Source organism: Polypterus senegalus, chromosome 6 (genome assembly GCF_016835505.1).
Source record: "Polypterus senegalus isolate Bchr_013 chromosome 6, ASM1683550v1, whole genome shotgun sequence".
Taxonomy (NCBI): Eukaryota; Metazoa; Chordata; class Cladistia; order Polypteriformes; family Polypteridae; genus Polypterus; species Polypterus senegalus.
Window position 1 is genome coordinate 122,455,069 of NC_053159.1, and position 22,699 is coordinate 122,477,767.

At 39.6% G+C, this 22,699-nt stretch overlaps 1 protein-coding gene across 1 annotated transcript in view; it reads right to left on the reverse strand.

Annotated features, from left to right (window-relative positions):
- Positions 1 to 22,699, reverse strand: part of LOC120531521 (dynein beta chain, ciliary-like) — a 285,809-nt gene that overhangs the window by 187,541 nt on the left and 75,569 nt on the right. The window contains exons 16-17 of the mRNA XM_039756997.1: positions 6,099 to 6,314; positions 2,767 to 2,986 (exon numbers count right to left, since the gene is read on the reverse strand). Of these exons, the coding sequence (XP_039612931.1) occupies positions 2,767 to 2,986; positions 6,099 to 6,314 (436 nt within the window). The remainder of the gene's footprint in view (positions 1 to 2,766; positions 2,987 to 6,098; positions 6,315 to 22,699) is intronic.

Genomic DNA, 22,699 nt, shown 5'->3' on the forward strand with positions numbered 1-22,699 from the left:
TACTTATCTTTAAATCTTAGTGCAGGCTGATATTTTGTCAGTAAACAGTGTTAATCGAAGCAGGAATGCTCTTAAAGCCAGAAGACATGCCCTTATAGCCGTATCAGTAATCAAACAGTGGAATGCATCTGCCTATGAAGTGCAATGTTCTCCTTCAGCTCACTTTCATTATTTTTTTTTCCCATCTACTACATATATATATATATATATATATATAAATATTTTTGCAGACACAGGCCTAGCAGAAGAAAATGGCACAGATAATTAACAGTGGCTGGCTGATCACAATCTCACGCATACCAAAAATATTACAAGGAAACGCTGCGGAAGGATGCAGCTTCTGTCAGGTAGGAAAAGCGACTTATGGGCAAATATGGAATACAAATTTCAATTATTTTCTTTTATGTAATGTCCATATGCAACAATCTTTTTGTCATATCCAACTTCATTTTACAGACCTGTTTGAACACTAAATGATCACACAACGCAGTGTTCTCTCTTCGGTTCCTGCAACAGCAGGGCTGTCCAGATCCACATTCTGTAAATGTCTTTTCCTTTCAGCTTCATGTGCGCTTGCTCTGTCACTCATTCTCATTTCCTTTGTCACTTGCCTTCCTTATAAGAAGAACGTGTATGCACACTTGAGCTTACTAATTGCCACTGAATGCCAAAGCTCTTTCTGTATATGATAGTCAGTCAGTCAGGCAGTTGCTAACCTGCTTAGTCCTGAACAGGGTCAAAGGGTCTGGTGGAGCCTATCCCAGCCAGCACAGGGCGCAAGGCAGAAAGAGACCCTGGACAGGACACCAGTTCATCACAGGGCAAACACACACACCAGGATCAATTTAATATCACCAATTCACCTATCCTATATGTCGTTGGACTGAGAGAGGAAACTGGAGCACCTGGAGGAAATCCATACAGACATGGGGAGAACCTGGAATGTGAGGCAGCAGGGCTAGCACTGCACTACCATGCCACAATGTATATGATAGCTTTCCAAAGTAATTACATAAAACACTAACACTTTCCAGGTTGCACTGAGGAAAGTTGATCAGTACCACTGACTCAAACAAGTCTGGATACAAACCTTGGTTGAGTACTGACATCCCAAAGATAGATAGATAGATAGATAGATAGATAGATAGATAGATAGATAGATAGATAGATAGATAGATAGATAGATAGATAGATAGATAGATAGATAGATAGGTAGGTAGATAGATAGATACAGAGTGGGGGGAAATACACATTGTATTCAGCACATCAACATTTTTCTCATTCAACATATTTCCAATGCAGATGTACAAAAAATTTAGACCAGACATTCATATTAACTCAATAGAACAACATAGCCAAAGACACTGTAGCATTGCAATACATAAAAATGTTATTTTCAATAAAGTGGAAAAAAAGAATTGAGCATAATAAGTAAAAGCACTAACCCACTTGATTAGGTTAATGCCTGTTCATAGCTTACTACTTCCACTCCTTGAAAAACAGTCACTCATCTTTAAATGCAGGTTAACAAATCTTTTGTTACCAGGCTGTCACACAAGGAATATCTCATGATGGTTACAGGCAAAGAGCTTTCCTAACACCTTCTCAACAAGACTGTTAAGCAACATAGCAATGTCACTGGTTACTGACAGATTTCCCAGCTCCTAAATGTTCCTATAAGCAGCATTGGAACCATTATCTGCAAGTGGAAGGAACATTATTCCATCATCTATAGACCACACTCTTGTCCTTCCTGCAAGATTTCTAATAGGCAGTCAGAAGATTAGTCAGAACAGGTGTCCACAGGCCAGAAATAAATTGAAGAGAACTCCACAAAGTCCTGGAAGCAGCAGATGCATTACAGAGAAAACAATAGGCGATGCTCTCTACCACCACATCCTCTGTACGGGATCACTCCAGAAGACTCCATTACTGAAGAAAAAGCATACTGAAAGTTTGCTACACAACATTTAGAGAATCCTGTAGAGTAGGGAATATAGTGTAGAGAGATGAGACAAAAATTTTACTTTTCAGCAACAATATGGTACGCCACCTTTGAAGGAAAAATGGCCCTGCATGTGATCCAAAAAAATTCCATTTCGGAGGTGGAAGCATCACGGTATGGAGATGTTTCTCTTTCAGGCTACCATTGGATTCCCAATTATACAAGGGAAGATGGATGGAGCCATGTACCAGGAAATTCTTAAAAAGAATCTGTTGCCATCCAAAAAGATAATGAGGATGAGACATGAGTGGACCGTCCTATGTCATTTCACTTTATTTCATATAACTTTTTTATGACTGAGAATGTTATAATATCTTTTGTTGTGCTATTTTATTTAGTTAATACTGATGAATGGTGTACATTTCATGTGCTTAGCTGCATTGGAATTATGTTTAATAAGAAGAACATATTTAATACTTATTTCCCCCACTCACTCTATCTATCTATCTATCAATCTATCTCTCCATATATATATATATATATATATATATATATATATATATATATATATATATACATAAGTGAGCATTGTATTGTGATATGACAAGCAGTATGATAAAATTGCAAATTAATCCAACCATTGAGGAAAAATGAAGAATCCAGAGCAAGAAAACACACTGTAACTTGGAGAACGTGTAATCTCCACACACACAGTTTCTAATCCCATTTCTTAGAGCTCTGAGGCAGCAATGCTAACCACTGCACCACCACTCTGTGCCACAAAAATTATGAAAAGAGATGAAAAGTATCTGATGCAGTACCTTGAATGGGATCCACGGAGTCAAAGAGAAGTGGAAGCCCCCTCTCTTTTAAACACTGAGGCCATTCTACACTTAACATAAGGCGGCGGAATAAATAATCATATGGCCCCAGATAGATCAAGAGCCCTGCAGCCAAAGCAGCACTTCCCATTAAACCCAGGATGCGATCCACACGAGACACTGAAATCTCTGCGTATTTGTTCTTCTCAAAATGCAATATCTGTAAGAGTAAGATGAAAGAAAAGTCAGTGAAATAGCACCATCGCCTAGATTATTAGTCTCCAGACACAGAATACTGATTTGTTACAGTTTTTATTCAGTTGTGAATGTTCTTCAATAGAGTAGAAGATTAGAACCTTTAGAAGGGAATAATTGCTTAACTTTGTCATCCAAAAAAATGCATTTTTTCATGGCTACATTTCCTTTACGGTACATTTATTCACAATCCAATAGTCTACGAGAGTACTGTGCATATACCGTATCCATCCATTTATACCATTTTTGAAATCCCTTTCCCCATAACATGATCATGTGGAGCCAGATCTTATCCTGAGAATACTGGCCATAAGGCAGAACCAACCTTGGACTGGACAGATGGTATATGCTGTATATGATTTCCAAAAAACTAAGAGATATTAGACTGTATAATAGTTTCAGTGAATTTTCTACAATTGGATATCAGCCAGTTTAAGTGAGCTCACAGTCACTCAGCATGTCAGAGACCAGGACTGAAGTAAAATCTTTGGGGCTTAGCCATGAGACTACATCGCCTGCAAGAAACAAGGGTAGCTTCTAGGGAATAAAAGAATTAAAATGCCGATTTTTTTGTTTTGTTTTGATGAAGTAAATAGTGACTGTACACCCAAGGTTCCAAAGTCATATTCAGGTGTTATATTATCTTCTGTACCATGCTTCCTGTTGCAGATCGGTATATTAAGAAACCCTCCCCATAATCCCATAGTAATAGTCTGTGTTATGCCCAGAGGGGACTGGGCGGTCTCATGGTCTGGAATCCCTACAGATTTTATTTTTTCTCCAGCCGTCTGGAGTTTCTTTTTTTTTTTTTTTCTGTCCTCCCTTGCCATTGAACCTTAATCTTATTCAATGTTAATTAATGTTGATTTATTTTGTTTTCTTATTGTGTCTTTTATTTTTCTATTCTTTATTATGTAAAACACTTTGAGCTACTGTTTGTATGAAAATGTGCTTTATAAATAAATGTTGTTGTTGTTGTTGTGTTCAGAACATTTCACCCCCTACCAAACTGAAATTAAAAAAGATATTCCTGTTCCATAATTGATAGAAGTTCTACTTCAGCTACACATTGGTAGAAACTGAACAGTACTGAAGATGAATGTCTTTCAAAGATTATTTGTAATCTTCCCTCTAATTGGGAATGGCTCCAGATGTGGTTTATGTTCGCAATCTCCCTCCTGGAACTCAAGTGCACCCTTTTAAGTAAATGAAAAGCAGCATCATGCCCCATTACTGCCACTGAGCTAACAGGTTTCTAGATGGGCACCTGAGCATAACAAGTCTTAATTGACAGTAACCTGAAATCTGGCTCTGCCTGCATTATTACACAGCTTGGCTCAGCTTGCTGCAGAAGTACCATATGCCCCTCCGGCTTACTCCACAACTTTATCGTATTGCGGCAACATTCATTAAGTGTACAAAAGATTAAGCAAATCAGATTTTCCTGAAGTCAGATCCCACAATATCAGATTTGAGAGATAATGCACTGTCTCAATATATATTTTGTAGCATCCATTCCCGTGCATTACTGACGTTGATTCATTTTGCTGCTAATGCACATCTCAATGGACTTAATGCTTTCCTGTAGCGACTCTTCACAGACAGAAGTGGAGAGAACTGCAGTGCTCAATCGAGGCTTTTTTGTTGTAAGTAGGCTAGAGCAGTTATGCTACTAATGTCACCTTCAGTGCACACCCTACTGAAGCTGGCACAGTAAATGTGAGTAAAGCACAGAAGATAAGCCTTTATTGAAAAGCTCTGCAGTTGATAGCATTGTCCCAACAAAGTTCACTCAGGGAGCAAATCGGTCAAGGTAAATGTTAAACGCTTGTAGAGCTAAGCACACAATCAAAAGGACATGGATGCTGATGCCTTCTACACACAGTCAAATGGTCACAGCAAAAAAATAAATATATGTGATATCTGATAACCATTTTCATGTGATTTTCAAGATTTATAACTAAAACATTAGAACATTAGAAAAACTGTGACAAAAACTGGCCATTCAGTCCAACAAGCTCGTCCATCCTATTCACTTAGATTGTCTAAAATAACATCAGGTTGAATCCCTAAAGTCCTACTCTCTACAGCACTACTTTGTAATTTACTACATACTGTAAGTCTATGATTCTTTATGTGAAGAAAAACTCCTTAGCATTTGTAAAAAATCTGCACTTAACAAGTTTGCAACTGTGCCTCTATGTTCTGGTTGCAAAATTTATTTTAAAGTAAAAATTTGGATCTACTGTACAAATTCTTTTCACAAATGTAAACACTTTGATCATGTCACTTCTTAACCTCCTTTCCCCTCATAGCTAATATCGCTCAGTCCTGAAATCATTCTAGTTGCTCTCCTCTGGACTTTCTCTAGTGCTGCTATGTCTTTTTTGTTATATGGAGACTAAATCTAAACACAGTACTCCAGGTGAGGCCTCACTAGTGTGTTATATAACCTAAGCATAACTGTCTGAATGTAGAAAGCTGTCTGAATGTAGATAGCCTTGAGTCCACTACGATGCCTAAGTCATTTTTATAAGGTATACTTTAGAGTTTCAGATCTCTCATTGTATATTCAAATCTATAATTTTTACTTACGACATGTAATACCTTATATTAAATTTCATTTGCCATAAATCTGCTCAAGCCTGTATGCTATCCAAATCCCTCTGTAACAATTTATCTGATTCTACCCTTCTGATATCTGCCTTTCCTACTAGTTTGGTATCATCTACAAACCAAATCAAATGCAATTATCTACAAACCTGATTATATTTTTGCCCATATCATGCAAATATAGTAAAAAGAGCAGCAGCCCCAACACTGATCCCTTAGGGACATCACTTTTAGCATCACATAATTCTGAATATCCCCTCACCATAACAGTGATTTAGCTAATGTTGTACCCACCTACAGACTGTGGCCTGAATTCCACTTCTTTTCTTCTTTAAAGGAATGACCATTTACTGTATAATCATTTGAAATTTCTCACTTCAAACACAGAGTAGTATCATTCACATTGAGTAGCGGGAAATCACTCCAGAAAAACAAAAATAGCCAAGAAATTATATTTTGCTGACCTCAGTCACAGAGGAGACACTCTCCAGCCTCTTCTCAATCTCGATCGTTGCTGTCTGCTGGTCATTTTTATCGATGGATGCTCCTTCAAATCCTTTCTCAAGGTCTTCTAACCTGCTCAAAAGTGCTTTTTTTTTGCTCTGTAAGGTTTTCATCTTCTGAAGGGCCTGCTCCAAAGCCACAGTCATTTCTGATACTTTTTTGGCTAAAGGCCCAACCTAGTAAAAACAACAGGACACTTATTTTGAGAAAACATTTTGACATAATTTTGAAGAACTGTAGTCAAAACTATAATGATACATTTAGATGAAGCGGGGAACAGCATGCTTTGCTGACATCATTCTGAAGCTGTGGCCATTTGTTTAGCAGTGTAGTGTATCAATAATGGTTCCTTTCATCTTTGCCATTTGCTCATAAAATTGCTTTTGATTTCTGCTATGAAGCCTGTTTGTAGTGGGTAAAAATGTATGCTTTTTACAGTTTATTAAATAAGGCTCAACTTTTAACTTTTGAATAAACTGGTAAAGCTATAATTTTTTATACAATGTAATTAAACAGTAGTTTAACATGAAGGTGTTCTTTTAAACAGAAGGTATCTCATGACAATGTTTCACAGGATGTTTTTCAACAGAGAGAAAATATTGGAATTCATGCAAATGCTATAAGAATACTGTAATATCTGCAAATGTAATTATAAATACTAATATAGGGTAATAACAATTAGATTATATAAGATTTAGGCTCAGATAAACTAACCAGTGTATGTATGCTTGTTGCATGGCACCATGTAGTCAATATGTTATCATATTTAGTTAAAAGTAACTTCATTGGCAAGTAGCAAGACCATTGAAAATGATCAGTTGTCTGCCATTAGTTGGTGAAATTCTTGCTTAATTAGCCAACAAGGTAATCTGTGGAAGAAAGGATTTCAAAAGCATTGTCACAAATACAACAAGAGGAGAAGAGAGCACAAATATCACATCTAGCCTAAGAGGGTAAAGACTGTAGCAATTAAAGGTCTATCAACCATGAAGCTTGCTATGGGATTCTGATTTTAATCATTCAGGTTGTATATTTTCATCATTATTGTGTAAAACATTTAGTGTATGCCTGGTTTTTCTGCAACTAAACATAAGTTTACATTCAAATAAGGTTCAGGTATTATGTCACTGAAACTGCCTTGATGTTTACTGACACAACAGCAATTGTCAGAAAAGTCTCTATAGGATGAAGGACTGAACTTACCAAGGTTCTATAGAACCTTTACCTAGAATATAAGGTTCGGTTATATGATACGTTGTGTTAATTCAAGTTAAACCTTGTCAGAGGGAGCATACAGTAGTCTGTGATCCTGGCTGTAGAGAACTCCTGGCCTTTGCTAGGGTATTATAGAGGTTCAGCCCTTGTAGTAGGGGTTTCAGCCATTTGTAAGGTATTTCAGAAGACTAGTGTTGAATCCTAATAAGACAGTCAGTCCACTGGTAGGTATTTGGGGGGAAACATGTAAAGTCAGGCTGATATTGAGTCATTTCCATGATTAACTTATTCACCAATACAAAAAGAACCATGGGAGACTAAATTGACTTACTGTATATGGATATTTTCATGATAAAGCAGGGCCTTGCTGAGCTTTTTACTGCTCTTTCATTACAGGATATTACTTTTGCAGCCTTTGTTTCCTTGTGCACAGGAGCAAAACTTACAAACAAGTTATGAGTGTTGATTTGTCAGGTTATTGGATCAGCACATAACTGACAGGCTGTGAGAGATTTTTTTGAGATTAATTCATTGTACAAACAAGCATGACATGGGTGACAGCAGGGTTAAAAGGTCAAAGAAAATGTAATTTGCTAGATAAAAGTACATAGCAAGATGTTCTAGGGCAAAGCCGGGGCCACAGAGACACACAAGGATTTTATTCACACTGGAATAACCAACACAAACAAGAACTATTTTGAGCAGAAATGTAGTTGAATAAAGGCTGAAAACACTAACAGAAGCAGAGGTTTCAGCCTTGTAACTGTTGAAAGCACCAGACTGATGAGCTCTTGGGATAAACTCAGAGGTGTGCAAAAAAAGTAATCAGCAAAGCAAGAAGGATGATAAGAAAGATTCTTTGATTTTTACTTTAAGTCATAATAAAAAAGAAATAAACTTTATAATAACGACTTTTACAATTTCAGAGTTATTGGATGCCTGTATTTGTAGAAGGATCATTCCAGGAAGTCATTCCAGTGAAGATGGTTAGAATAAAACAGTACTGTAATAACCTTTATAGTAATACCAAAAATGAGAGCTTAAATTGAGGTATCTGACTAATTACTCAAATATCTACTGTGAATATCTGATAAATATTGGAACAAGGCCTTCTCATTTATTTTTAAACTCACAGTTCCACCTCTTTTGATATCAGGGCTGGAGGTGAGCCAAGAGCAGTCAGTTGAAATTAGCAAGTAGCAAGTATTAAAGGATAAATTATGAATCTGGTAGCCAGAAGACGATGTTATGCAGTACCACTGTAAGAAATACAGATATCAAAATCAAAATTTATGGGACTTAAGCAGAAGCAACACAGTAATGCAAACCGTATGTGGGGAAAAAATACATTTCAGAACACAAACTAATACTGAGACCATGCAAAATACTATCAAGCTAAAAAAAAATGAGAAATTCCATGACTAATGGAAGTTTAAAATCTATTAGCCTCTTTAATTATACCAGATGACACGTAAAATAGATGACTGTTAGATAACAGCAGTTTCCATGCACCTAAAAGTGCAAGGCATTACTGGAGACAAACTACATGTGGAAGTCATTGGCATACATGTGACAAACTAAATACTAAAGGGAATGTCATGGCACATAAAAACCAGGGGTTATTAATGTTTGTTTTAGCCATATGTCTCAATTACCAATCAAAAAGAAAGGCTGTCCTCACATGATGCTCTGTAATGGACAGGACAGAATTCCAAATAAAGAATTTTTCAAACATTAGGAGTTGGTGACCACTGTATAACGATGATGTCACACTATTCTAGTCATTGTGTCTGTCAAACTTGCTGACTGCAGTTGTTTATCTTATGACTGGGTCACGTCAATATATACAGCATAAAAGCAATGAAGATGTAAATTTACCTACTGCTTGCTACTCTTCTATCCCCAATTTTTTTTTACATGCAATAACATGCTACATGGTAGAGCAGGTGCTGTACGAAGGGTTAACAAGAACAGCGAATTCAGACACAGTCTTGGCCTTTTTTCCATTCTGGCACGGTACATGAAATTCAAGAAATCAGACAGATGAGTTTCTCTTTTGTTTGTGTGGTCCAAAACACTTGTGTTCCTTATTACTCATCACTGCATTATATGCATTGTACCTCCAGATGAGCATTCATTGGTCATCATGCCTACAGAGCCCACCCTTACAACTGAATCACTTTGTAGAAGCGAGTTATGGACTAGTTGGACTGAATCACTGGGTATTACACATTATATAACTAGTTTAATAGTAACGGGCTGCCAACTGCCTCCAACTCACTAATATTATGGAAAAGTGGTGTAATGAGACTTGGCCTTAAGGGGTTTCACAGACCTATGGGGCACTGAAGTACCACTTCAAAAAAAGGAGAGCCTTAAACTGATATAAACTTTTACAATTACTGTATGAATGATTAAGGACTGCGGTGGGCTGGCGCCCTGCCCGGGGTTTGTTTCCTGCCTTGCGCCCTGTGTTGGTTGGGATTGGCTCCAGCAGACCCCTGTGACCCTGTAGTTAGGATATAGCTGGTTGGATAATGGATGGATGGATGGATGGAATGATTAAGGAACAATAGAGTAGATATAAAAGAATTCTTCATAAAATGTAAGAAATTATTATATAAAAACCAGAACAATTATTTGTCTTTAGTGGATGAATTAGGAGAGAAGAAAAATAGCAAAAGTAATGGCAACTCTAATATTTTTAAGAAAAAAGGTAAACAAGTTAAGTAAAGGCCTGTTAGTGTCAGGAGAAGTTCAGGACCGCAGCCTTTATCCCTCCAGTCCCGTGTCCACTGCATACTTTTTACTTTTACTCCTTAAAACCTCTACAACAGCATTTTCCATGTTCTCTACCTATCTATGATGGAAAGAAGAGCAGAGTGCTGGCGATCTGTGCTAGCACCATGTCCTGTTAAACACTGGTGATGATCCTTTTGTCCCTGTTTATTTTGTTCTGTCTTTCAGTTTTCAGAATTAGATTGTGGACATTTTTGTTCGCTTGTTTTTTATTCCAAATGTTGCTGGAACTTCTTACTTGATTTTTTACCTGAACTTCAATGATGATTTTGTCTCTTGCATATAAACCTTGCACTGTTTTACTGATTTCCTGTCCTATGAGTATTGCTTTTGAGGAATGTCTGTTTTTTATTGTTTATAAAATTATACCTTTGAACAGGACCTTAGCATTGTCAATGTGTGTCATTTAACTTGTATTGCCTATGTGAAGATGTCAATAAATATAAGAGGGCAACAGGAAAAAGGAATTAGAAATGGCAAAAGGAAACTAAGGAGAATGCTGACAATAATGCAAAGGTCAGCCCTAACTGGCTCTTTCATTAGTGTTGGGAAAAAGAAGGATATAGTAAATTAATTTAATTGATGTGAACCGTGGCATCATCTCTGTACACACACCCTGCAGGTTCTTCCTGTGTCTGGAAGAGTTTTCTATGCACTTTACTTTCCTTACACATTTTCAATCTTTTCAGCATACACCAATGGACTTTAAGCAGTGGCATGACAACAGAAGGTAAAAATTGCAAAAGTGATTGGTGAGTTCAGTGGCAGCTGGTATTTTAAAATTGAAAACAACAGATGGGGCACACAGAATTGATTGAAATGTTAGGAAGTGTTTTTCACAACGATAAGGTAAAAGAGGTAAAAGGTCAAGAAAATTGCTGCCTCACAGCTTCAGAATTCTGGGTCAGTCCTGGCATCAGGCTGAGGCAATTTCTGTATGGAATTGTCTTGTTTATACTGTATGTCTATAAAGGATTTTTTTTCTGGGGTCCTTTGTTTCCTTCAACACCCCATAAGCCATGCCAGTTAGGCTTACTGGAAACTTTAAACTGGAGTGAGAGCTAGCAGTGGACTGGAAGGTAGGCTTTTGACTAACACTTGATGCAGCCAGAATATCCTTCAAGTGAAAATGGAGATCAAGCATATGTAAAAAAATAAACAAATAAATACTCTCAGAATACCGTCAGTACAAAAGTGCACCCACTCTTCATGGCAGACCATGATCATCAGAAACAGCAAATGCAGACACAAAATCAGCACATAAAAGCCAGCTCTGTACATTTTTTAAGGTTTCACCTTGGTGTCACTTAAAAGATAAAAAACAAAAAATCGAACTTGGTGTGTCTAAAATATCACCAAGGCTAAAGTTTCCAGGGATTCTGAAAAGCGAAATGTGTACTAATATCTTATATATATATAATTCACTAAGGCAAGACAACCATGGAAAGCACGCCGGAAGAGGCGTGGATTCACTAAGCTGCCGACAAGTGAGACACCTATGGCACGTGCAGGAAAGAGCCACGCCCACCAACTCCAAGACCATTGGCTACGACGACAACTCGCAGGGCCATGGCCACCAACTCGGACGCGACAACACAGAAAAAATGGCATCATTTATATTCGTCTGTCGTAGAGGTCACATGCAGTGCAGGTCAGGTTAATGTCATGTGCACTGACTGTTCATAGAGGCATGTTTCTCGTGGAGGTGAATCGCCATATGCAGCGTGTGAAACGGTTTGCAAGGGGTATCCCATGGGATCCTTAAAACAATCCTTTACAACTGAGGTTGAAGCACAATGAAGTAAGCAGTCTTTAAAAAACGACTTTTCAGTTATGATGCATGACCGCGTGCACCATAGCAAACTGTTTTACACGCTACCTACAGCTATTTGCTTCCGCGACAAACATGCATCTTCTTAGATGCTCCTGCAGGAACACGGAAGACGTATTCCTGCCCACCAATGCTCCTTTTTCACCGGCCGGCGTCTACACTCGCTCTCTAGGCATTCACACTGCCTGCCCATTTGCCCGGACGCAAAAACTCACCGACCACCCAGTTAGTCCTTTTCGTCTGCGGTATGAGTCCACATGCACGTCTGAGCCACGCGCCGTTTGTTATGCCGCGGGTTCACTATTGTGTTGTATTTTGCTCTCTCCAGAGTTCCATCTTTTCATTCACTTACTGTTGTATTCTCACACCAACCTGTTTCAGACATCCGTGTCTTTCCAGAAGTGTTTAGCATTCAATAAATAATTATGCATGACATTGACCGTGTGTCTACCCAGCACAGACAGGCATGGGTAAGCCGTTGAATTCCCACTAAATGTGACTCATATGCTCCCACTCATTACGTCCCTACCCTTTGTGCACACCCCCCTCCCACCCCCCTCCTACCGTGGTCAGGTATCTTGGTGGATTATATATAGAAAAGCAGCCAAAACCGAGGGGTATCCCATGGGGTCCTTAAAACATTCCTTTTCAACTGAGGTTAAAATACAATGAAGTAGGCAGTCTTTAAAAAAAATACGTTTCGGTTACGACGCACGCCTGCGTGCACCATAGCAAACTGTTTTACACGCTACATGCAGCAATTCGCTTCAGCGACAAACATGTGTCTTCTTAGATGCTCCTGCACTTTGTTCACACCCCCCTCCCACCTCGCTACTACCGTGATCTGGTGTCTTGACGGATTATATATAGAAAGGCAGCCAAAACCGCACAGAGCAATGAAAAGTTCCATCTTTTCATTCTCATTCTGTTGTATCCTCAAACCCTCCCTTTTTAGACAACTGTATCTTTCCAGAAGTGTTCAACCATCATTAAATAGTTATGCGGCGTTTGTTATGCCACGGGTTCACTATTGTGTTGTATTTTGCTCTCTCCAGAGTTCCATCTTTTCATTCGCTTACTGTTGTATTCTCACACCAACCCGTTCTAGACAACCGTGTCTTTCCAGAAGTGTTTAGCACTCAATAAATAATTATGCATGACATTGAGCGTGTGTCGACCCGGCGTGGGTAAGCCGTTGAACCCCATTCGGGCTGCAAACTAAGTCCCACTAAGTGTAACTCCTACGCTCCTACTGGTTGCGTCCCAACCCTTTGTACACACCCCCCTCCCACCTTGCTAATACTGTGGTCGGGTGTCTTGGTGGATTATAAACTGCTCAAAAAAATTAAAGGAACACTTTGAAAACACATCAGATCTCAATGGGAAAAAGAAATCCTCCTGGATATCTATACTGATATAGACTGGGTAATGTGTTAGGAACGAAAGGATGACACATCGTTTGATGGAAATTAAAATGATCAACCTACAGAGCCCTGAATTCAAAGACGCCCCAAAAATCAGAGTGAAAAAATTATGTGGCAGGCTAGTCCATTTTGCCAAAATTTAATTACAGCAACTAAAAATTGTACGCAGCACTTTGTATGGCCCCTGTGTTCTTGTATACATGCCTGACAACATCGGTGCATGCTTCTAATGAGATGACAGATGGTGTTGTGGGGGATCTCCTCCCAGATCTGGACCAGGGCATCACTGAGCTCCTGGACAGTCTGAGGTGCAACCTGGTGGCATTGGATGGACCAAAACATAATGTCCCAGAGGTGTTCTATTGGATTTAGGACAGGAAAGTGTGGTGGCCAGTCAATGGTATCAATTCCTTCATCCTCCAGGAACTGCCTGCATACTCTCACCACATGAGGCCAGGAATTGTCGTGCACCAGGAGCCACTGTACCAGCATAGGGTCTGACAATGGGTCCAAGGATTTCATCCTGATACCTAATGGCAGCCAAGGTGCCTTTGTCAAGCCTGTAGCGGTCTGTGTGACCCTCCATGGATATGCCTCCCCAGACAATCATTAACCCACCACCAAAGTGCTCATGCTGAGTGATGTTACAGGCAGCATAATGTTCTCCATGGCTTCTCCAGACCCTTTCACTTCTGTCACGTGCTCAGGGTGAACCTGCTCTCATCTGTAAAAAGCACAGGGCACCAGTGGTGCATCTGCCAATTCTGGTATTCTATGGCGAATGCCAATCGAGCTGCATGCTGCTGGGCAGTGAACTCAGGGCCCATTAGAGGACATGGGGCCCTTGGGTCACCCTCATGAAGTCTTTCTGGTTGTTTGGTCAGAGACATTCACACCAGTGGCCTGCTGGAGGTCATTTTGTAGGGCTCTGGCAGTGCTCATCCTGTTCCTCCTTGCCCAAAGGAGCAGATACTGGTCCTGCTGATGGGTTATGGACCTTCTATGGCCCTCTCCAGCTCTCCTAGAGTAACTGCTTGTCTCCTAGAATCTCCTCCATGCTCTTGAGACTGTGCAGGGAGACACAGCAAACCTTCTGGCAATGACACGTATTGATGTGCCATCCTGGAGAAGTTGGACTACCTGTGCAACCTCTGTAGGGTCCAGGTATCGCCTCATGCTACCAGTAGTGACACTGACTGTAGCCAAATGCAAAACTAGTGAAGAAACACTCAGAAAAGATGAGGAGGGAAAAATGTCAGTGGCCTCCACCTGTTAAACCATTCCTGTTTTGGGGGTCATCTCATTGTTGCCCCTCTAGTGCATCTGCTGTTAATTTCATTATCACCACAGCAGCTGAAACTGATTAACAACCCCCTCTGCTACTTAACTGACCAGATTAATATCCCATAAGTTTCATTGACTTTATGCTATACTCTGATTAAAAAGTGTTCCTTTAATTCTTTTGAGCAGTATATATAGAAAAGCAGCCAGATCCGCACAGAGCAATGAAAAGTCTACGTCACTCACAGGTACATCTGGACTGTGTAAAGACGGAATTGGAGGTGGGCACATAAGCGGGCAGTGCATACTGAACGAGAAATCAGCAGACTAGCATGACGAACGGAGCTGAATGGACGTCATTCTCCTTTCCTCCCGTTCCACACTCCGCGCCGTGCACCCCCATCCCTCTGTCTGGCAGGAGAAGGCGCGAGGACGGTGCGCCAGTTTTCAGTCACTTCAGACGATTGTGTGTTGGTTCGTTCTGTGCATTGTTACAATGTTGCTTTTCTTGCTGATTTATTACATTACCGATTTTTCAAATGTTAATTTTCTCCCTGTGCTTAAAAATCATTAAAAAACCGGCCTGATTATGCGGCATATGGTACGCCGCAGGTTGACTAGTATTGTATAAATGTATAAAAGTAGCCGGACCCTGCCACCATACATAGCTTTTCACCTGGCCATTGTGGTTACAGCATTCCACATAAAGAAACACCACTGAATACCTCTGCATATGCAAAAACATTACAAAAGATACATTTCATTATGAATAAATGGTGGATATATCTACTAGCAGCCATAAGATGGGGTGTCAAATAGTGGAGTGTGACATTAGCCTGCCATATTATTTACTGTCAATTATCACCTTGTGCCACCTATTGGTCCTAAGGTCTCAAATGGAAAAACATGCATGGGTGGAGATACAATAGAAAACACAGTGAAGAAGCAGAAAATAATCAATGCCACAGTTGTTTACAGCATATTCAATAATTGTGAATGGTTTAAATCTATAATAAATGTAATAAATGCCCCAAAGCGAATATTATTAATGCAATTCAAATTCTGAGGTCATGGGTTAATAAACCAAAGTCTCAGTAGCATATTGGAAAAAACAGAGACAACCATCTGCAACCTGAAAGCTCAATAGTAATCATTGATAGTGGCGTGCATTGAGATGAAGGTCAGCAGGAAAATGAATGTGCAGGGCAAATTATATGGTTTGTAGTTTGCAAGAAGAAACACGAAAGCTGAAAGACATGGCAGAGCATGGAGATGGCAGCTGAAAGTAAAGTATGCTGGTGCACCATCAAGGTTGAAGATACAATTAACATTTCTGAACCTGACGTCACCTCTGAACCAAAGCCCGGCAACACTGTCCAATGAATTGGCTTTCAGGCAGCAGTTTAACACCACAGGCAGATGCATGCAGACAGCAGTCTGGTCACTGCACTCCATGTCTCACTCTACTAACATGAATTTTGTATTCAGATAAACCAAACTCCAAGCCTGACCCGTAGCTTTTCTATAGCAATCTGGCACAACTACCGCTCTCAGTATGACTCTTGGTCACATGTTGTCCTCACCATACCACAACAAAATGAGCTGATTGCTGCCATTCATGTCCCCTATTTATTTCCCTTGCTGGCATCCTGCACAAAGGAATGCAAGAAACAGTCAATAGATGAAACACATTCTGGAAGGGAAAGAGAAAATCTAAAAATCAAAGTAACTACCGATTCTTTCAGAAAATCTGCTTTAACAAGTTAGACCAACCTGTTACATGTAGATAACATCTGAAAATTCAAAGCTTTTTATCTTTCAGTTAAGTGCCTCTTAGGATCAGCATAGCTAGGATCAAAAATCCCTGACATTGCACATCTCGACAAGTCATCAGCTCTGTTACAAATATCTTCCTGTGAAGCCAGGCACCCTACAGAATCAAATCTGCTGCATAAATCCAACTTCTAAAATGAGCTAAATTTGTCTTAAATCAAACCAGAGCCTGTAGCTGCTATCTCCCAGATTATACTTTCAGAAATGAATCCAAAGAAAAGTAGCTGAATAAAGTAAGAAGAGTGGCACAGCACAGCAGGCCTGCTGATTCAGAAAGGGAAGTTAATATGGTGGTGTGAAACACGTGGGACAAACTCATATTCAAGGAGTTCTGGAGAGCCAAAGGTAGAATTGTGATGTTGAGGGGTAATGTCAATAGGTGGAGAGGCACATATGTCCAGTACCAGCTCTGGCATTTTTGCTAACCTAGGCATAGCTGTAAATGGGACTTCCAAACCCCACATATATCTCAGGGAATTTTGAGGGGCACTGTTATATGTACTGTATATTATATTGTACATTGTGGCAGGGGGGTTCCTTTGCTGTTTCAAATGTGCTGAGAAATGTATATTAAATCATGAAACAGGGTCCCCCATGTTGTTTTGAGCATGCTGATAAAAGAATAGCATAGTGAAGAGTGGAGAGGGGGTCTCCCTTGGTGTATATAATAATAGCACAGAAATTGTCCCACTGTGACACCTACAATATGTCTGCTGTGTGGAAGTCTGTCAAAGCAGTGGATCTTAACTGCAGTATCCTTCCAGGGGAGCCACAAGATGACAGAAAATAATTAAACCACTCAAAATCAAGCTACAGCAGGGGTGTCAAACTAAGGCCTGTGGGAGATCCAATCCAGGAATCTTTAAAGCAGCCTGCTTCATTAGTATTCAAAACATGCTATGTGTGGCACGCAGTGGCTACTATCTGTTTCATATACAGATTGATTTTCGTATGTAGTTTAGCTCAATTACATTTACGCCTGGCATTAAAATGCATCTCCAGTGGTCGTCATGTGCACTTCAGGCTTGAAAGTGTCTCGTCTGTAGACAGGCTCTTTTAGATCAGGTGGTCTCCACACACACACAGAGCAATTTGGGCTTTAGCATTCGCTCCCATTTATTTATGCAGCATATGCATTGAAGCTACTAACTTGTAGTGACAATAGGAGTCTGCTGCTCATAATGACCTGACAAGAAAAAGTGAAAAGAAGGTGGCTTGCCTTACTTCCAAAAAGACTTTGTGTGTTTTAGCATGATGGTAAAGACAAACTTCGTGAAGGAGATAGTAGGGCAGCATTACATGTGCCGCTGGTGCCATTCTGCTCACTTTTTAAAGCTGCATTGGTGTCAGAACCAGCTGCCCTTCCCCTGCTTACCTGACTGCTGCCACCACCCTACACAACAATTTAGCTTTTTCCGTAGACTTGATTGTTGTGTGTGAATAGAAAACTCATTTGCATTTCGACTCTTCCACTTATTTAACCGTGGTTATCGTTGATGGTTCAGTGCTGAATCCAATGAATAATAGAACAGATTCTGTAATTAAGTCCTGACAAAGTGTCTGCAGCAAGTAATTTTGCATTTTAAAAATTACTTTAGATTTTTTAATTTTCAGAAATGCATTCTATGCTTAATTAAAAAAAATAATACTTAAGCCCAGTTGCATTCAAAATTATTCAACCTCCATTGCAAATTATGGGGTTGACAAAATTTACAAACTTTCAGGTGTTTGCAATAAACAAATCAAACAAGAACAATTTAAATAGCTCAACACAACTAATATTACAAAAAGGTTTCTCCACATTCAACACAAAATGCCACTTTTAATGACGACTACAGTCTCAAAATCATTCAACCCCTTCATGACAAGCACCTTTAGCTTTTAGTAGAGCACCCTTTTGCTGTTTTGACCTGCTGCAAAGGAGATACATAGCCCAGACACCAACATCTGCCAGAGCTCCTGAGGAGTTTTAGTGCCTCCAGCTCACTAATATTCTTGGGTTTGTGTGCTGCAACCACCTTCTTCAAATCCGATTTTCTAAGTGGTTCAAGTCAGATGACTGTGATGGCTTCTGTTTAATCTTCCAGGACATTTTTTGAAAGCAAGCCTTGGTGGACTTTGAGGTATGCTTCAGATCATTGTTCTGTTGGAAAGTCCAGTGAAACCCAAGCTTCAGCTTCCTCACAGATGGCATGCTTTTTTCTACTAGGATTTCTTGATATTTGACTGAATCCATCTTGCCTTCCACAGCTGAAGGTTTCCAGTGCCAGAGGAACCAAAGCAGCCCCAGAGCATCACAGAGCCACCACCGTGCTTCACTGTAGGCAGGCTGTTCTTTTCAGCATATGCTTCATTGTTCCTCCTCCTGACATGCAGCTGATCCATAGCCCTGAAAAGTTCCAGTTTTGTTTCATCAGTCCACAGAAGAGAACCCCCAAAACTTCTATGGCTTATTTATATTTGTTTTTGAGCATATCTGAGCACCTTTCCTTTGCTTTTGAATTAGTCAGCGCCGCCATTAAGGTGACTTAGGTCATGGGAGGGGGAGCTCAGCCACACAGGTTAGCTACCGATCAGTCGGTTGGTGCATTAATAAACTTGGCCTACGGAAGCAAAATAACCTAACACTGGAACTGCATCTTGGAGTTCGAGCATGGAAACCTCCAGCATTTAGTATGTGCCTTACTGTGGAAACTGAAACTTTAGCGTCTGCTGCCACCAACTTTTGCTGTATGTCATTTGCAGTCACTCGAGGGTTTTTGGCCACCTGCCACCTTAGAAATCTGGTGGCAGCTGTTGATAAGGCAGTGCAGGCAGTGTTCCGTTAACTTTTAAACTATACTTGGAAATGTTATCTCTAGGAACATTCAGTGCCTTTGATATCTTTTTGTATGCTTTTCCTTGTTTGTGTAAGGCAATGATCTCTTCTCTTAACTTTTTGGACAATTCTCTTGACTTGCCCACATTTCTAACATGCAGTCAAACGCCACTGTAAACACACCCCACCCCTAGCTAGCCCAGGTATTTGATGTGTTCTACCTCAATCATACCTGATGCAACTAATGAGGACCGTGATTAGTGGCATCAGGTTTGCTTGGGACAACACCTGAGGTGCAAATGTGTACTCCTGTGGGGGATTCTTTTCATAGGGTTGAATAATTTTCAGATGGCAGAAGTCATTAAAAGTGGCATTTTGTACTGAATGTGGAGAAATCAATTATGTTGAGCGGTTTTAATCGTTTTTATTTGATTTGTTTATTGCAAACAGCTAAAAGTTTGTACATTTTGCCAATAAGCTTAATTTGCATTGGTGGCTGAATAATTTGGAATGCAACTGTAGGCTGTTTTTAAAAATATCTTATTAATTGTGCTTTACATTATAAAGATACAGACAGTATAAACGCACTGGAAATTAAGTTCAGAAACAAGCACCTTTTTCAAAACTAGAGCAACAGGACAGGAGGGTAAACATCACAGCCGGTGTTGGGGGACTCTCACACATTCTCGTAACACACTGGGTAACCTTGGAGGACTTAAGGCTGGGAACCACTGCATTAAAATGTATGAAGATTAAAGTTGCGCCAGGAAAAAAAACTCAAACATGGTGGAACCATACCAAGACTATTGGTGCTATAATTCTGATAAGACATTTAAGATTAAATCCCACAACAGAATATGCTGACTTTCATTACATACAAATAAGAACGTTTGACACATTTGTTCACTTCTTTTGGATTGGTTCTTCAAAGTTCACCAATGTTGATAAATTTCATTAAACACCAATATATTTGACTAAAACTGATTATCTTACTTATTTTTTGGATTAAATATACTAGGCTGGATATTTTAGAAGTGTAGTAAACAAGTAAGAGAAATATTCCTGAATATTTTAGAAAAAAAGACATAAAACAGAAGGTAAGTGGGCAGAGATGACACACACAAGTGCTGTTGGAGTAAATGCCTCCAAGTCCTCAGTTTGTTTTTAATTTCAAAATACTAGAGGAGAGTTTAGAGGAGCTTCACACTCAGAACAGTTCTGTAGCATCACAACCTCAAACCAGTGACGTGTACTGAAGTTCATGGCTGATGAGGCACTGACTCCTTCAGAGTCAGATTTACAAATATATGAACAAAACAGAGTAGCTTATTCACTATTAATTTGGCAGCCGGCATGTACATTGACTACTGGTCATGTTTTATATCTCATCAGCATTTTTACACATATATAGGTAAGGCGCATATTGGCTAAGAAAGAACGTTACATTTATAGAGGTGAGAGAGAGCGGAGAGAGCGATTTTGCACTGCACAGTTCATACTCATACAATACAAATGAAAGTATTGAGTGGTGTACAAAAAAAACGGATTTCAATTCTGACCTTAATTGCAATATTTAGTTTTTAAAAGCTTTTAATTGTGATGCTTTCATCAATTTTAATACAGACTGTTTAAAAGAAGGATAACAAGAAAAAAACAAAAGTATATTTTATTTAAGGTCAAAATTTAGTTTTTTTTAGTCTGGTCCCATTTTTTATAAAATTGAAAATCGTTTATGGTCTTACCTTTATTTTTAAATGAAGTCCATGCATCTGTCCTTCTCCATGAACATCTCTGTCAATTTTCTTGTAAAAGTCCTCGTTATTGTCCTTTAGTTTTGAAAGTCTTAATCTTTTATTTTGAGAGTCAGTCAGAACAAAAGAAAAAAAATAATTGGACCGCTGCAGTGCACTTGACTTTCCGATATCACTAACTTATTGGCGCAGAGAGCCTCTGCGTAGAAGAACAGCAGCAACGAGCACCTGTTGGGTTCACATGCGCCCCCTTCGGTCTGCCTCACCTTATTCCTTTTCACTGGGGTTTTATGTCCGATTAGCAAGACTGAATATGTCACACACATTCATTAAAGATATTAGCCAGACTGTGGAAAGGCAAGGTGTATAATAAACATGTCTACAAACATTATATTGGCGAGATACAGAGAGACAGCAACAGGCACGCGCCCATTGCATACATCAACCGCGTGTGTGAGGGAGAGCTCAGTCCAAGGTGAGGTAAGCCTCGTCGCTACTGCACCTCACATTTCTCCCCTGTATTTGAACAGGAAATGCACAAATTCGGTGATTTTGACTATAAAAATGATCAGAGTTATTGGAATCATAAGAGAAAACCAATGTATAGTACAGACCAGAGGACAAATGTATTTTATGTTATGATTATTATGAAAGGTGAGGCGCCGCCTCCCTGAACGTTTGTCCCTGCCTCAAACCTACCTATCAAAAGCACCATTACCTAGAAATGAACAACCCCCATGAACTGATAGACCAATAAGATGTATTTCTTCACTTTTGTGGAAGCAGTACAAGCATATTTTTTGACACCATTCAAGAGTGTAAAGAGCAAAAACACATTAGTCCAGCTTTTAATTTACTTGATGAGAAAAGAAAGAAAACAACATGTGACACATCTGAAATGCTTCTTTTTGAAGAATCTGTTCTAACAGCCCAGCCAATTGGAAGCACGTGCAAATTTGCAAAGCAGGGCCACCGAATAACATAACAAACAGTATTATTATTTTTCAGTCAGTGTCTAGTTGGTGGTCCCTTAAGAAGCAGGGCCACCTGTCCATCACTATCAAGGGACTGCCTTCAGCCATATAAAGACTGAGAAAAACCCAGAGTCCTTTACAGTTCATTGAATGTGGAGTTGTTGAGTTTCCATTGTGATTTTTCTGTGCAAGAACTGTGCATCAGGAGCTTCATGAAATGGGTTTCCATGGCCCTGCAGCTGCACACAAGCTTAAGATTACAATGCCAGGTGTTGGCCAGAGTAGTGTAAAGCACCCCAGTAATGGACTCTGGATCATTGGAAATGAGTTCTGTGTAATGATGAATCACACTTCACTTTCTGGCAGTCTGATGGACACGTTTGGGTTTGGCGGACGTCAGTAGAAAGCTACCATCTAGGCTTCATAGTGCCAACAGAACATTTTGGTGGAATATTGGTAATGGTCTGGGGCTGTTTATCAGGTTTTGAGCTAGGCCTCTTGGCTCCAGTGAAGAGAATTGTTAATGGCACAACATCCAAAGACATTTTCAACAATTGTGCACTTCCACCTTTGTGGCAACAGTTTAGGGAAAAGCTCTTTTCTGTTCCACAATGGCTATATCCCTGCACATAAAG